Raw genomic sequence first — 16,957 nt, 5'->3', positions numbered from 1 at the left:
GTCTGTGGGCCCTATGGTAGAGTTCTTTCTGCCTAACGTGTGTGAAATTTTCCATCATAAAAAATATCAAAAATTCAATTTGCCTGATATTAATATGCTTTTTTGGGAGGGAGGGGAACTAACATTTGCAGGGATATTTTTGTTTTATTGTTTATTTTCTAGTCCCTCTGGTAAGGGTGTCTCTTAGGTAGATTAAAAAAAAAATCTAGCATCATCTCTGTCTTTCAACAGGTGACCTCGATCCACTTTCATGTATTGTGGCTGCTGATTCACTGACCATTGTTTCTGTTAAATATTGAATTGATACAGTAGAACTTTTAGAAAATATGTGTAAGGTATAAAGAATGGTGATATAGGAAACACTGAGTACCATCACCCTGAATGCGGTAAAAGGTGACCACAGGGATGGTGTTAAAGCTCTCTGTGTGCCCTCCCCTTCCCCCTGTTCCCTCTACTCTCCTCCCCTCTCGCCTCTGCACTCCTCCCTCCTTGGAGATCATGACTGTCCTGAATTTTGTATTTTTCTTTTCTTTGTTTCTTGAGAGTTTTGTTTGCATATTTAGTCTTCTAAATAGCATATGATTTAGCTTTGCACACTTTAGTTTTCTATAAATGAAATCATAATGTTTATTCTTTTGCAACTTGCTGTTTTCTTACATCATTTTATTTTTAAGACACCATATTGTTTCATGTTTCTGAAATTAATTCATTTTCACTGCTGGGTAGTGTTTCTTGTATTGAATGTACTACACTTTATCCATTCTGTTGTTGGTGGACATTTGGATAAGTGAGAAATGAGATACAGATATCTATATCTATATTTTTTTAGAGAACGTGGGAAGGGCAGAGGGAGAGAGACAGAGAGACAGAAAATCTCAAGCAGGCTCCATGCTTAGCGCAGAGCCCGACGTGGGACTCAATCCTACTACCCTGGGATCATGACTTGAGCCGAAATCAAGTCAGGCGGGCACTTAGCCAACTGAATCAACCAGGCACCCTGAGCTTTCACATTTTTGAATTATTTTCCAAATCTCAGTAGTGCATTCACAAATTGTGTCCAATAGAGAGTTGATCCTCACCTATTAGATTTCAAATTTTAGTACCTATATTTTATATTTCCAAGATTTCTTTTTTTTAAGTTCATTTATTTATTTTGAGAGAGAGTAAGTACAAGCAGGGAAGGGGCAGAGGGAGTGGGAGGGAGAAAATTTCAAGCAGGCTCTGCACTGTCAGTGCAGAACACAACTCAGGGCTTAAACCCATGAACAGTGAGATCATGACCTGAGCCGAAATCAAGAGTTGGATGTTTAACTGACTCAGCCACCCAGATGCCCCACAGTTCCGAGATTTCTTAATGGTTACCCTTTTATATTTACCTGTTTTTTCATTTTAGGACATATTTCTTTAATAATTTAGTGGGGTGTGTGTGTGTGTGTGTGTATAAGTCATGCTATTTGGGCATTCTTAAAAAAACCTTAAACTCTTTTTCAGACTATTCCATAAAAATATTTGCACCCAATATGAATTTGTGTTCTGATTTTTGGTTTTGTTGGTGATTTTTCTTATCATTAGATTTTTCCTTGAGACTTACTCATTTTATACACTCATTTTAGAAGGAAGATTGTTTTTCATTTTTTGTTTTTGTCTTCTTGCCTATCATACTCCCATTTCTCTACGTAGCCTTTTTCACTTGCTTGTACCTGGTTCTCCAGGCTCCAACCCAGAACTAGTGATTTCTGTTTTTGTATTTTATCATTACAGTATGTTTGAGGCAGAAGGAATTCTCAACATGTAAATTCACTTTAGCTTCCCTTTTAAGTGTTTGAAATGGGGGAGAGACACAATTTGCTGAAATGCCTTGGCTTCCTCAGGAAGCTAACTTCCATCCCCTGCCCCCCCCCCCCCCACCAGGGGTGTTTTCTAATCCTCCCCATTTGATGGAAATGGATCTAGCTTGTAACTCTGCAATCATATTGAGTTGCACTGAATAGGCCACTCAACTTCAAGCTACCTTATGATATACTGAATTCTTTTTAATATTTAGTTATTTGTAGCGGTAAATGTTGGGCAAATGTCACAGGACTTTCTGCCTGCTTTACCTTCTTTTTCCATTCTGCATAGACTCTTCTAGAAAAACTGGAAGGAGAATTACAGGAAGCCAACCAGAACCAGCAGGCTTTGAAGAAAAGCTTCCTAGAACTGACTGAACTCAAGCATCTCCTGAAGAAAACCCAGGACTTCTTTGAGGTTGTTATCTGGGGACTATTTATTAAAAGGGCCTTTCCTCTAGGGCCTCAAGTTTCCATTTTGAAAACTGAGTGGTTCGGAATATGAATAAATCACTATGTTTCTGTCCCATGGTCATTAGTGAGGGGGAGGGTATTCTGGGTGAAACATGGTGCCAGTATGAACTAAATGCAAAAATATAGTGCTCAGTAAAAAGTAGGTGCCCTAAACACGCAGATAGAAATAAGTGGAAGTCAGAACAAAGCACTTGGATTGGACAGATTTGGGATTCAGGTAGTAAAATACTGGGTAAGTTTTTGATCTGGTGAGGAGCACTCCACTTTTTGAATTCTATTAACTATTTGTGGAAAATTAAAGTTTCATTAAATGTAGACAAACCCGGGGCGCCTGGGTGGCTTAGTCGGTTAAGCGTCCGACTTTCGCTTAGGTCATGATCTCGCGGTTCGTGGGTTCGAGCCCCGCGTCGGGCTCTGTGCTGACTGCCGGCTCAGAGCCTGGAGCCTGTTTCAGTCTGTGACTCCCTCTCTCTCTGACCCTCCCCTGCTCACGCTGTCTCTTTCTCTCTCTCCTAGAAATAAATTAAAAAAACATTTAAAAAAAAATAAATGTAGACAAACCCTTGAGATGCAGGGAGATTTTAAGGTAGTCTAAATACACATAAAAGAAAATACATGGTTCTTTGACTTTCAGACGGAAACCAATCTAGCGGACGATTTCTTTATGGAAGATACTTCTGGCCTCCTGGAGTTGAGAGCTACGCCTGCATACGTGACTGGAAAGCTGGGGTTAGTGTGACTCTGCCTGAAAGTTCCATGTAGCTGGGTTTCTCGTCCACACTTTGTGCCTGGCTAGTGTTAGATTTCCCTGAGTGTTTGAGTGAGTGAGTGAATGAACTAGCCCCTGGAATGATGACTATTTCAATGAATTTAAGGCCTCCACACAGTAATAAACCCAAGAGTAACCTTTTCAGGGAGGAGTGGAGTGGGAGAGAGTAATACCTTCTTGTTAGTGGTAAAACCAACATTCTGGAGCCCGAAGATTACAATGTTTATGTTGTCCCCACACACAAGAGCAAGAATGTGGCAAGAATTGTTTAGATGGATTTTCTCAACTGTTCCCTGCTTCTTTATCTTTGGAATACTGCTTTGATAATAAAAATAGATTTGGAGTTGACATTTGAAGTGCAATTAGAAATGAGGTAATTATGCGATCACGTCATCTATAAGAAGCAGTAATAGGATATGATGATACCCACCAAAATGTTTGTGATTCAAAATGGTGGGATTTCATTCAGTGTCCAAGTAAAATTGATGAAGATGCATTAAAAATATTTGATCAGAAGGTAATGTAGGATCAGCATAGGTTTAAACTAATAGATCAGTGAAAGTAACTGTTTTGAAATTAATATAAAATTTCTGTCAGAAATTATCTGGAGACCTGGATGGTTTTAAAAGTAGAGATGAATGGAAATCAGTATGTAGGTTTCACTTTTATTCTTTAAATTAAAAAAAGTTTATTTATTTTGAGAGAGAGAGAGAGAGGAGAGAGAGAATGAGTGGGGGAGGGGGGCAGAGAGAGAGAAGGAGAGAGGGGGGGAGAGAGAGAGACAGAGAGAGAGAGAGAGAGAGAGAGAGGATCCTAAGCAGGTTCCACATTTAGCACAGACCCTGACCTGGAGCTCAGTCTCACCACCGAGAGGGCATGGCCTGAGCTGAAATCAAGAGTCGGAGGCTTAACTCACTGAGCCCCCCTGGCGCCCCTGTATATTTTAGTTTTTCTACATTATTTGTAGTACACAGAGCCCATTGTTGACTACTTGGGACAGTTCCTTTCTTTAGCTCAGATGCTGTAATGAATGGTCTACTGTATTTCTACTTGCAAATAAGTGAATATGTAATATCGGGGTGATTAGGGAAACCCCAACATGTGATTGGAAGCAGGAGGCCAAACGGGACTCCTGGGGTTGGGGCTATGATTCAGGTGGCCTCCTTACCCCTGTCACCTCGGGCTGAGTCCCTGCCTCCTGCTTAGAGCGAAGTGGGCCTCCATCTCCTGGGGGCACTTCCTCATGTCCAACATGGTCTTCTCCCTGCATCCCGCTTTCTGTGTCTCAGCAATGTCTCTGTCTGGCTGCCCAGGTTCACGGCCGGTGTGATCAACAGGGAGAGGATGGCTTCCTTTGAGAGGCTGCTGTGGCGAGTCTGCCGAGGGAACATCTACCTGAAGTTCAGTGAGATGGACGTGACGCTGGAGGATCCTGTCACGGTGGGTGTCTCGGGCTGCAGAGAGCTCTCTCCTCAGCTTCCTGGGGCCTTGGGCCGGAGGGGCGGGGGTGGGGCTTCTCTGAAACAGTAAGTCTGTAGTTTTAGGAAGCTAATATCCACTTTCTTTCTTTTCTCCGCCCTCCTTTATTTTCACGGTTTATTTTATTTTATTTTTAAAAATTTAAACCCAAGTGAGTTAACATATAGTGTAGTAATGGTTTCAGGAGTAGAATTTAGTGATTCATCACTTACATATGACACCCAGTGCTCATCCCAGCAAGTGCCCTCCTTCATGCCCATCTGCCATTTAGCCCTTCCCCCCACCCAATCCCCTCCAGCAACCCTCAATTTGTTCTCTGTATTTAAGAGTCTCTTATGGTTTGCTTCCCTCTCTGTTTTTAATCTTATTTTCTCTTCCCTTTCCCTATGTTCATCTCTTTTGTTTCTTAAATTCCACCTATGAGTTAAATCATATATTTGTCTTTCTCTGGCTTATTTTGCTTAGCATAATATGTTCGAGTTCCATCCAAGATTCAAGTTCTAGTACGGCTCAAACTTCAGTGTGCACATGCGCATGAGTGACTCTGGGATCTGTTTACAATGAAGATTCTGATTCAGTGGGGTCAGAGTGTTTTCCAGAGTTAAAAAACTCAGATTCTGCAGTTTTTTAAGAGGATTTTTTAAAAGTTTATTTATTTATTTTTTTTTTGGGGGGGGTACAAGCTTAGGAGGGACACTGTCAGTGTAGACCCATGAACTGTGAGATCAGGACCTCAGCCAAGATCAAGAGTCAGATGCTTAAGTGACTGAGCTACTCAGGTGCCCCCAGATTCTGCATTTTTAGGAAATATACTGATGTTGGTAGTCATTGGACTGGATTCTTCAAACAAGGCTGTTGAGAGGGCTCTTCACGAAGTGCCTCACACTTCTTGCTATTAATTCCATAGAGTTTGCTTCCTCTGCCCTTCCAGTTAGTATTTCAATCCCCTTACTTAAAAAATTGTTTTTAATGTTTATTTATTTTTGAGAGAGAGAGCACAATCAGGGGAGGGGTAGAGAAAGAGAGAGGAAGACATGGAATCCGATGCAGGCTCCAGGCTCTGAGCTGTCAGCATAAAGCCCGGCACGGAGCTCGAACCCACGGATCATGAGAGCATGACCTGAGGCGAAGTCTGACGCTTAACCGGCTGAGCCGCCCAGGTGCCCCTAAGTCCCCTTACTTTTTAACTCCAAGTTGGGCTTATTTCTGTGTGTCATCATCTTTTCCAGGATAGAGGCAAAAAAGATTAATTTTAGGTTTTATTTCATGGAAAACAATTTCATAGTTAGATGAAATTTAAAGTAGGAAGAAAGCTTACTTTTCTCTTGTGCTATTTTCCTCTTGTTCATAGCCACAGGCAGGTTGTAGTAATAAACATGGAATTTTTTTTTTTGCCTTCTCTTGATCTTAGCTAATACAAATTTCCTCTATATCACTATGTGTCTTATAGATATTATTTCAAAAATTGACATTGAATCATCACTTTGACAACCATGTTTTGACATGTAATGGTCATGGTGGCAGAAAGAGTATAAAGTCAGCAACTGGAAAAAGATGACCTTAGCCTGTTGACATTGAAGGTCACTGAACAGATCAGATGAGGCCAGAGTAGATTCCTGGTTCTTGTGGATTAAGGGACAAGTGGAATTGAGAGATTCAGAAAAGAACCAAGATTCCTCAGACAAAGGATCCTCTGGAAATAATGTGAAGCAAGCAGCTCTCCAAATCTTAAATACCCTTTCCCTGCTGCCAAAGAGATGATTCAGTTTTATCTTCTTTTCTTTTCTTTTTTTTTTAAATTTTTTAAATGTTTTATTTATTTCTGAGAGAGAGATAGAGACAGCGTGAGCAGGGGAAGGTTAGAGACAGAGGGAGACACAGAATCTGAAACAGGCTCCAGGCTCTGAGCTATCAGCACAGAGCCCGACGCGGGGCTTGAACCTACAAACCGTGAGATCACGACCTGAGCTGAAGTCTGATGCCCAACCGACTGAGCCATCCAGGCACCCCCAGTTTTATCTTCTTTTCAATTGATGCTTAGAATTTCCAGTGAGTTGGTGTGACATTAACTACCTACTTATGGACTTTATTTCCAGTTTTTCTCCAGAATAGAGACACTATGATGAGCATCTTTGTGCTTGTGGATTTTTATTTTCCTTTGAATTATTTCCATGACATAAACTCAAGGAAATAGGATCGATGGTTTAAAGGGTGTGGGCATTTTCATGACACTTGCTGGGTGCTGACAAATGGCTTTTGAGTGGGGCCATACCTGACTTGAGAGCCCTGAGTGGTGTGTGGTTATAAATTTTCTAACAATGGATTTCATAATTTTACCTTTACACCTCTCCACCCCAAACTAAATTAGAGCAAAACAGTTCATTTCTTTGCTTGAACATTTTCATATATGCTTGTGAAATATATATTCTGTCTTTCTTGTGAACTGTCAAACTTGGACTTCTGATTTGCATTTTAACCAGTGTTCTTATGGGCATATAGTGAGTCAAAAGTTAGACACGGCTTTACCTTTGTTAAATGTCTAACACCCACTCACCCCTGAAATGTAGAAGTTGTGTATGAGTTGGGGTGCCTCGGCAGCTCAGCTGGTTAAGCGTTCAATTTTGGCCTAGTTCATGATCTCGCCGTTCCTGAGTTTGAGCCCCATGTTGGGCTCTGTGCTGACAGCATGGAGCCTGGAACCTGTTTGAGATTCTGTGTATCCCTCTCTCTCTCTACCCCTCCCCAACTCATGCTCTGTCTCTCTCTCTCTCAAAAATAAATAAGCATAAAAAAAAAAAGAAAGAAGTTGTGTATGAGTTAACTTTTGTGAGCTAGGTCAGCTATTTTCATTTTTTAAGCTTTATAATATCTTGGTTTCTCTCTTCTGCATGGTTTCTTGTTTATCAACCCATCTCAGAAGTATAGGGTTAGAACTGCAAACAGGCTCAGCTGTGGCCCAGCTAGTGTAGCCAGTTGTTGGTTATTGCTTTAAGGCTGCTTTGGCCTGTCTCGGGGACCTTGCCTTCAACCATAAAGAATGATGAATTTAGATCAGTGGGGAGAAGGTGAAGTTTTCCATTTCCAAATTTATTTATTTGTTTATTTGTTTATTTTATTTTATTTTTATTTATGAGAGAGGGCGCAAAGGGCAGAGAGAAAGAGAGGGTGAGAGAAAGAATCACACACAAACTCTGCACTGTCAGCTCAGAGCCTGAAGCAGAACTCAAGCTCACCTGATGCGAATGTGGGACTCGAACTCACGAAACCTTGAGATCATGACCTGAGCCAAAGTCGAATGCTTAGTTGACTGAGCCACCCAGGGACTCCCAGATTTACAATTTTCTTAAAATCTGAAAACAGGATTTTACATTTCTATTACATTATAACCACACAAAACGTTTTGTATGTATATAGTTTTATTGCTCTGATTTTTGATTTTCCAGAAAGAAGAAGTTAAAAAGAATATTTTCATCATATTTTATCAAGGAGAGCAACTCAAACAGAAAATCAAGAAGATCTGTGATGGGTACGAGACTGTTGATGGCTCTTTCATCAGTGATTTGGGTCACGATTAGGTGAAGAGGGATGGGAGACAAAGTACTCTTGACTGAGCCTTCTTTGAGATCCCTTAGGATTTTAGAACAACTTTCTGATGTTTGACCAGATAATGTTAAACGTGCACCTGATTTTTATGGGGTGACTAGGTGGCTCAGTCAGTTAAGTGTCTGACTTCATCTCAGGTCATGATCCTGTGGTCTGAGTTTGAGCCCTGCATTGGGCTCTGTGCTGACAGCTCAGAGCCTGGAGCCTGCTTCAGATTCTTTGTCTCCTCTCTCTCTGCCCTTCCCCCACTCTCACGCTGTCTCTGTCTCTCTCAAAAATTAAATGGACATTAAAAAAATGTTTTACATGCAACTAATTTTTAAGAGCTGTGGGAATAGGAGCAGAGAGGACTTGAATCAACAAAACTCAAAGTAACTAAAAGTAGACATTGTAATCAAGTAAGCGTATCCCTTCTTAGACCCTTTATTAGCCACTAACGAGTAGGCAAACTGCATGCTGAATTATTTCTAATTTTATGGAATCGTTTTATTCCAGCAGAAATTATTCAGTAGGGAAGGACATTATTACATTAATATATTCTGGGGAGAAGAAGAGACAAGTCAAGCTGTAGTCTTATTTCCATAACAGCCCACAGGTTCATTGATTTGAATGAAACTCATTCATACAATAGAACCATCGCTTTAATTCAAATAGCGCGAGCAATGCATTGGGAACCCTTAGAGCTCGGATTCATTTCCCGAGGGCCAAAGAGACAGTTATTTGGTTCATCTAACCAAAGCCATTGAGGGCTTAGCAGAAGAGGACACGTGGGATGTTTTTCAGCCGTGAACCCCCCTTGTGACCTTTGGAATGTATGAAACACAGGTTTCGAGCCATCATATATCCGTGCCCGGAGCCTGCGGCAGAGCGCAGAGAGATGCTGGCTGGCGTCAACGCGAAGCTGGAAGATTTAATCACTGTGAGTGTGCAGTTGCGGCACGTGACCTGCCTCCACCCATTTCCATATCAGTCCCGGGTCCCTCCTTCCAGCCCGGCTGGAATGTTAGCTCCGCTCTACCAGCTCCCACGGCAGGAGATTTCGTAATCAGAAAACAGTGTTCCGTAAGCTGGAGGTGGGGATTCTGAATGTCACTCTGGGCTTGGGACTGACCGCAGCCCCAGTCAGCTTTCGGGTGGCCAGCCCCGCCTGATCAAGGGAGCCCTCTATGTGCCGGGGCCACATGTGTGGTCCATACAACTAACCAGCCGACTCAGTTGAACAACCAGTCTGACTGATTTCTTTTTCCGTGGACTCACCCACTTGTTTGAGCCAGGCAATTACTTCTGTCCAAACAGTGAGTGGGTCCCGTTTCACCATGGGAGCACCCCCCAAATGCAGATCCTTTTGTCAAAGTTAGTCATCACCCAGGGTGACATTCAACGCTTCTGTGATTAGAACAGTTGCTTCACTAAGCTCTGAAAGTAATCTCTGAAAGCAGCTGAGACCACACCAAATTGTTTACTGTAGATGAGTGCGCGTTCCAACGGAACTTTCTGTGGACACGTTATTTAACTTGCACTGCTGTGGCCATGAGCACCACGTAACCACGGAGCCCTTGACACACGGCTAGGGCACCTGAGGAACTGAATGTTTACTTTCAATTCATTTAAATTAAGTTTAAAATTTTAGTGGCCACATGTGACTGCTGTGTTGGTTGATAGCACAGTTCTGGATCCTCCGTGAGTATCTTTAGAAATTAGGTGTGTGAGTGTGTGTGTGTGTGTGTGTGTGTGTGTGTTTCAAAACTCTTAGGATAACAACCATCTTTGCCTTCTCAGAAAAATGTGTGCTTAATTTCTTTAATCCCCTCTCTTCCTTCTTTCTCGCTTATCAGATACTGTGCTCCCTAACGCACTTAACCTTGAAGTCCTTTCCCCGAATGCTCCCTACTAGGTTTTATGAAAACCTCATGAGGAAAAGCAGTTATGCCAAACTTACGCTTCTGTTTACTATCACCTGGGGAGCCACGTGGGAAGGTTGCCAATAAGGGTGCTCTCGCAGCACTGAACAAAATGCATCCCATTAAATGAATTCTCTGTGGGCAGCATTGTCCATTCTCTCCTTCATTAAGTCACTTGTCGTTTATTGAAGTCGTTAGATGTGGAAAGCATTTTGATAGATGTGTTAATTTCCTCGGGCTGCTGTAACAAATGATCTTGAACTGGGTGGCTTAAAACAACAGAGATTTATTTTCTCTCACAGTTCTGGAGGCTGGAAATCTGAGGTCTAGGTGGCAGCAGCGGCATGCCTCCTCTGAAGACTCTAGGAAGGGGTCCTTTTCTGTGTCGCCACCTCCCCCCCCCTCCAAACTAATAATGGAAAACCTGATGCCCAAAGCAATGGTATTAGGAGGTGGGGCTTTGGGGAAGTGGTTAGGTCATGAGGAGGGAACCCCCATGAATGGAATTAGTGCCCTTATGAAGGAGGCCCCAGAGAGCTCACTTGCCTTCTACCATGTGAGGATAGAGTTTGAAGTCTGCCGCCCAGAAGAGAGTCCTCACCTGACCGTGACGGTGTATATGTTGATCTCAGACCGCCAGCTTCCAGAACTGCAAACAATGAATTTTTGTTATTTATCAGCCACTCTGTATGGTATTGTATGATAGCAGCCTGGTATTGTATGATCTTCAGACATAGACATCTCCCCGGCCCCTGGTCGTTGTCTACAATCTTTGGTGTTCCTCGGTTTGTAGATACCTCACTCCAGTCTCTGCCTGATCCATACAGAGCATTCTTTCCTGTGCCTAGATGTCCAGATTCCTTATGAGGACACCAGTAGCATTAGTTAGGGCCCACCCAACTGCAGTCTGACCTTAACTTAATTACATTTGCAAAGACGCTGTTTCTAAATAAGGTCACATTCACAGGTACGAGGGGTTAGGACTCAACATATCTGTTTTGGGGACACCATTTAACCTATGACAGTAGTGCCATAAGGAATTTAGAAGAAAAGGAAGATACAGTCTTTGCCCAAGGGTTTTAACCTCTACAAGGGAAGATACACTGCTCACGAGGGTTGAAGGCGGGGAAGGGCTGCAGGTCAGAGGAGCGAGTCCAGAGCGGAAGAAGCCCGTCATGGCTGACTAATCTCCATTTTGCCGCATTGCCTGAGCTCCCTGTGAGAGTTCCTTGTTTCTCTGTGTGTTGTGTCTTGCCCAGGTCATAACACAAACAGAGTGTCACCGTCAGCGCCTCCTACAACAAGCAGCTGCCAACTGGCACTCCTGGGTCATTAAAGTGCAGAAGATGAAAGCTATTTACCACATCCTGAACATGTGCAACATTGACGTCACTCAGCAGTGCGTCATCGCTGAAATCTGGTTCCCGGTGGCAGACACCGGGCGCATCAAGAGGGCATTAGAGCAAGGCATGGTGAGTGGCAGATGGAGCAGGGGAGGGCAGGGAGGAGTCACGTCCAGCCTCCGCAGCCCCTCTGTCAGACACTCAGAGGTTGTCAGTCTCCTGAGTCACATGAGCTTCATAAATGACTTGCTGGTGACACGTGGCAAGTCTCCTTCATCTTTGTATCTTCAGTTCTTTAAAAAAGTGTTTTTTAATGTTTCTTTAATTTTGAGAGAAAGAGAGAGCACATGCACACGAGAGGGGGAGGGGCAGAGCGAGAGGGGGCAGGGAATCTGAAACGGGCTCTGCACTGGCAGCACAGAGCCCGATACAGGGCTCAAACTCATGAGCTGTGAGATCATGACCTGAACTGAAGTCAGACGCTTAACTGACTGAGCCACCCAGGCGCCCTGTATCTTCAGGTCTTAATCCAGTGCTGGGCGTCTATCAGAAACTCCTTTTCTTCTCAGTGTTTGATAGATAGCCACCTTTCTTCAATCTTCTGCAAGCACATGTTGAGCACTGATGTGCTGGTCACTCTGCTAGATGTGACCGTAGATCCCACATTCGGTGTGACCATAGGTACGTCCTTTCCCTCATGAAGGTCTCGGTCTGGCCGGAAAGACAAACAGCCAGACGCCTGTGCTCACTGTGTACGCATGGCTGTGCTCAGTCCTCTGTGCCTTAGTTAATCTTACAGCCTTCGTCATTCACCTCCCCACGCGGTCACTGTGCACCAGGATCAGGTCCAGGGCTGTGTGGGCGGAACAAAGCCCTGCTCTGACAGACTTTCTAGAAAGGAAGACTGATAGTAGGCATGTCCGTTAGTAATGTGATTTCAGGCAGTGATGGTGGTGAGCAGGAAGTAAGGCGGCAGATGGTGGAGGATGGGGTGGGTTGGGGGGGTGCTTTGTTCTGATCACCTGTTCACTCCATTGGAAAAGAAAGGAAACTGTACCCTAAATGGTACAGATGGCCAAACACACAGCACTGGCCACTGGACGCATGGAACTGGCAGCAATTGATGAGTCGCCTATGCTTATAGCCCCGGGCAGGAGGACACCCCCCCCCCCCCACAGGGCCACATGGGGTTGTAATTGGGGCTTGCACTTGGGGGCAGAATGAGCCAGCCGGTCTATGGGGGCAGCCTCCCACAGAGGATGGGGCTCTGGTTTCCATGGGAGGACATGAGTAGCTTGTTTGAATACCTTTCTGGGGTGGCAGGGGGTGGGGGTGAAGCCCTTTGGGTCAAAGACTAGGCTGTATGTGGCTGGTCTGGCGTGTGGGTGAGCTGGCTGGGTGGGAGCCCTTCCCTTCCATGGGGGGCAAATCTGATGAGAGCAGAGGAACTTGTAGCTTGGCCTTTGGGGCCCTGTGAGACTCAAAGCCATCAAGGTGGCACTTGGAGTTTTAGGTCTTACAATACTGTGATAGGGCTGCTGCCTAGGAAGGCCCCTCTGTGCAGGTGGCTTGGAGCAGGTGACAAGAGAGGAGGGAGAGCTTTCAGTCTGAAGGATCTGAAAGTAAAGGCCTTGAGGTGGGATTGGACAAGGAGGCGGGAGCTATCTTTATTCCCTTTGTACACATGAGGAAACTGAGGCACACAAAGCAGAAGTGACTTGACCACAGTCCTGAACCCAGGAGGCCAGATTTGAATGTCCCCACATGGCAGTCCAATAACAACTCAAATGGGGCCCTTCAAAAGAGCATTTCATCCAGCTGGGAAGGGCAGGGGTGCTTCCTGGAGGAAGAGAAGCCTGAGCTGACCCATGGAGGGGTCAGCAGTGAGCAGGCTGGTGGAGGCAGGAAGGAGCGTGTGTTGCTGGTCCACCTGGCTGAAGTGAAGGCGTGGCAAGTTTAAAGAATGGGAAGGAGGTCAGGGAGAGGCTGCAGGGCAAGTCCTGAAGGATTTGACAGTGGTGTAAGGGCTCTGATTTTATTCCCATGCTGGAGTGGCACAATCCAATTTGCATTTTAGCAACATTTCCATGCAATATAGACAAGATGGCGGGGCCACCGGGCAGGTGTTCTGAGGCACGTACAGGGTCATCCTGTAATCACGAAGGGGCAGACTTCTACAAGTCCACTTTGGACTATTTCTATTTCTACAGTGCCTTCAACCCTCTGAAATAATCATGTTATTCCCAGAAAGGAGTAGAAGGCTCTACATGGGTAGGAGGTGAGGAGAGAAGTGTAATAGGGTAACTTTCATTAGCAGCACCACGAACAAGCAAAATATACTTACTCTATGCCAGGTGTTATGTCAGCTGCTGGGGCACATGTTAAGAACAAAATGAAACACCTTAATTCTTGCCCTTAGGGCGATCATAATCACACACATGAAAAGATATATTATGAGAGAGTAAAGAATTCCACCATTTGAGGTATGACCCAGGGGAAGTTACTTAACCACTCTGGACCTTTGTTTCCTCATCTGTAAAGTGGGACTTGATAGTTAGGTGATACAGACGTCATGACATTTTAGGAGGATTGATGAGCAGTCATTTAGCCAGTGCTAAGTCCCACTGAGTATGCAAGTGGTAATTCCTATTAGACTTTGAAACGACTGAAAGGCTCCTGGGGCAGGGGGAGAGACTGGGGAATGGTTCATACCTGGGTAAGAGAAGAAGAGAGATGGCCAGTGGGAAGTCACCTGGTTTCCTTACAGAAGAAGTGGCGGTGAAGGCGTGAAGGGAGTGGCTGCCCAGTGGCCCCACCATCTTTTCTTATTGGAAAGAAGTCTTGATGACAAAATGGAAGAGTTTTGATTCCATTCTTTAGGTAATAGGAAGCCTTTGAAGATTTTCGAGTAGGGGAGTAACATGATGGAAGCAGTACTTGTTTGTTTTATTTTTGAAAGAAGGATTGCACCAGCTGGAGCGTAGGCTAAATGGACGGGAAAGAGATGGAGGAGTATGGAGAGGCTCGGGGCTAGGCTGGTGGTTATGGGAAAGAGAAGAAGGACTTTAAAGGGGCAATCAATCAGATTTGGTGATTGGTTGATTGAACTAGGAGAAGGGACACATTTGATGATTCCCAAGGTTCAGGGATCTGGAGAATGGAGTCTGCTGAAGGAGCAGGGAGGCCAAGGGAGAACCTGACTTTGGGACAAATTGATGAGTTTGATTTTAGGCTCCTGGATCCTGTTGGGTTGCTGAGACATGAGAGTTTGAAAGCCCAGGCAGGCAATTAAAACAGAATTGAAATTGGGGAGGGAGTCAGGGCCATTTGGAAGAAAAGGGCAGAGTCAAGAAAGTGGGTGAACTCTTGAGGAAGTGAGTAGAGAGAAAAGAAGAAAAGGAGACCCAGAACTGGCCATAACAGGTGCGCTGTCAAGAGCAGGAGAATAGAAATGGCCAGAACTCCATTCTCTTGATGACTCTCCTGTGAGATAAATTAGATATTAGGAAGGTATTTTACAGATGTGGTTGTGGGTATTGGAGAGGTCAAGAAATTTTCCCAAGTTCACCTCTAAGGGATGGCAGTTGGACTGTGATCTATGCACTGACACTCAGCCCAAAGCTCTCTTCCTTACGTTTTTGTCAATTTTTTTTTGTAGGAACTAAGTGGCTCCTCCATTGTCCCCATCCTGACTACAGTGCAGTCTAAAACATCTCCTCCCACATTTAACAGGACAAATAAATTCACAGCTGGCTTCCAGAATATTGTAGATGCATATGGTGTGGGCAGTTACCGGGAAATAAACCCAGGTAAAGGGTCTGATGCATTATGTAATGGGACAACTTGAAAACTGGGTAAGATTTACCCCTTGGGTGGCCTAGGAGGTGAATTACTTACAACTGGGTCATTCCTAAAATTTTGTTTGTCTTCCTAATGCCCTGCATTCATTGCCTAAATGGTGATTAGTGAAAGATTTGTTCTTAGTCAAGATTTCACCTATTCTCCCATAACCATAACCTTATTAGGCAGTCAAATTCAGTTCTTGTTTCCTTAACGACTCAGTGGGGTCATCTCTCAACATCTTCACAGAGCTGTAGCTGTTCTGTGGGTGAGATGGGAATACACAGCTGGCTTCCAGGACTTGGAGTCAGAAGACTGGATTCTTAGTGACATAGGCTGGGTGATATTGGTAGTCTGGTTTGTAAAATAAAAGGGATAGACCAGACGCCCTTCAGCCATGTAGTCTATAGTGCTGTTCTTCTCCAGCCAGAGTCCTAATCTTGTGACCTATAAAGCAGGGGCCCCACAGGTTGGGTATCCTGTGAGTAACCGCTGGAGGTGTGTGGTGCATCTGCATGGTGGAGAAACAGACAAAAACCTGTAGTGGAGGGGGATACAAAACACTCAGAGATGGGAAACTGGTTTTAAATCCCATTACATTTCGTGATCTTGGGCAAGTCACCTAACTGCTTCAAAACTCAGCTCATCTGTCAACAGGGAATAATAATGCTTACTTACTGATGATGTGCAAGCTAAGCAAAAGTTGGGGATGGGGAGGGAAGACAGAATCAGAAAGATACAAAGGAAACAGCTTGTGGGTCATGGATATTGCTAGAAAGATCTTTGATGGGGACCGAATGGCTGTGGGAAGGACTCAGGCTGTTTGGGTCTCTCCTCTGCAGCGCCCTATACCATCATCACGTTCCCCTTCCTGTTCGCCGTGATGTTCGGAGACTGTGGTCATGGCATTATCATGCTCCTGGCAGCCCTTTGGATGGTCCTTAATGAGAGACGCTTGCTCTCCCAGAAGACCAACAACGAGGTGGGTGTCCATCGAATATCTTGCCTCAGTTACCCTAGGTTATTATAAGTAGAACATGAAAAACGTGTTTGTTGTTTTCACCATAGAGACAACCTGTTTTGTGAAAAACAAAGGATAGAAAGTAAAAAAGGGCCAAAATTCAACCTAGAAATTCCTGTCCAAAGGTCAATGCTTCGGATGGTGTGGTGCAATTTCTTTCAGCATTTTTGTTTTTTGTACGTTGCTTGGCAAGGCATTGATTTTTTTTTTTTTATTTTCCCCCCTAACATGGATTTTTTTCTTTGATTATAAGAACAATATGTGCTTATCTTTAAAACTGGGGAAAATACAACAATTTAACTACCTAGAGAATATCACAACTAATGTTTCTATGTATCTTCCCGTTTTTTTTCTGGGTGTATACACAAATTTTTTAAAAAATTTTAAAAATAGGGATCAAGTAGTGCATATTAATTTGTGGCCTTCTTTCTTTTCACTTAAAATATCACAGATATTTTTCCATGGCAGAGCCCTCCTCCCACAATCAGCCCATGATCAGTGTTCTTATGAACTCTGTGTTCATTGGAATACATTTTGTATGCTGGAAACATGCCTTTGGCTGTGTTCTGAATTTTAAGAATATCTGCAGACTTTTATTACAGGTTGTCTTAACTAAAGCTAGTTCAGTGATGTCACAGTAGGTTAATCATAAGCGAGGTTAGTGGGAAACTCCACCTCTGGCCAATATAGTTTTGCAT

At 43.9% G+C, this 16,957-nt stretch overlaps 1 protein-coding gene across 4 annotated transcripts in view; it reads left to right on the top strand.

Moving 5' to 3' along the window:
- Positions 1 to 16,957, top strand: part of ATP6V0A4 (ATPase H+ transporting V0 subunit a4) — a 95,014-nt gene that overhangs the window by 31,148 nt on the left and 46,909 nt on the right. For all 4 annotated transcript variants that reach the window (XM_039234026.1, XM_039234025.1, XM_039234024.1 and 1 more), the window contains 8 exons: positions 2,122 to 2,247; positions 2,938 to 3,032; positions 4,386 to 4,512; positions 7,995 to 8,077; positions 8,980 to 9,073; positions 11,315 to 11,527; positions 15,057 to 15,207; positions 16,081 to 16,220. In XM_039234026.1, coding sequence (XP_039089957.1) covers positions 2,122 to 2,247; positions 2,938 to 3,032; positions 4,386 to 4,512; positions 7,995 to 8,077; positions 8,980 to 9,073; positions 11,315 to 11,527; positions 15,057 to 15,207; positions 16,081 to 16,220 — 1,029 coding nt within the window. The remainder of the gene's footprint in view (positions 1 to 2,121; positions 2,248 to 2,937; positions 3,033 to 4,385; positions 4,513 to 7,994; positions 8,078 to 8,979; positions 9,074 to 11,314; positions 11,528 to 15,056; positions 15,208 to 16,080; positions 16,221 to 16,957) is intronic.

The sequence above is a fragment of the Hyaena hyaena genome, unplaced genomic scaffold, assembly GCF_003009895.1.
Source record: "Hyaena hyaena isolate Hyena2069 unplaced genomic scaffold, ASM300989v1 scaffold_82, whole genome shotgun sequence".
In the NCBI taxonomy this organism is placed as follows: Eukaryota; Metazoa; Chordata; class Mammalia; order Carnivora; family Hyaenidae; genus Hyaena; species Hyaena hyaena.
This window is presented reverse-complemented; position numbering and strand designations above follow the sequence as displayed.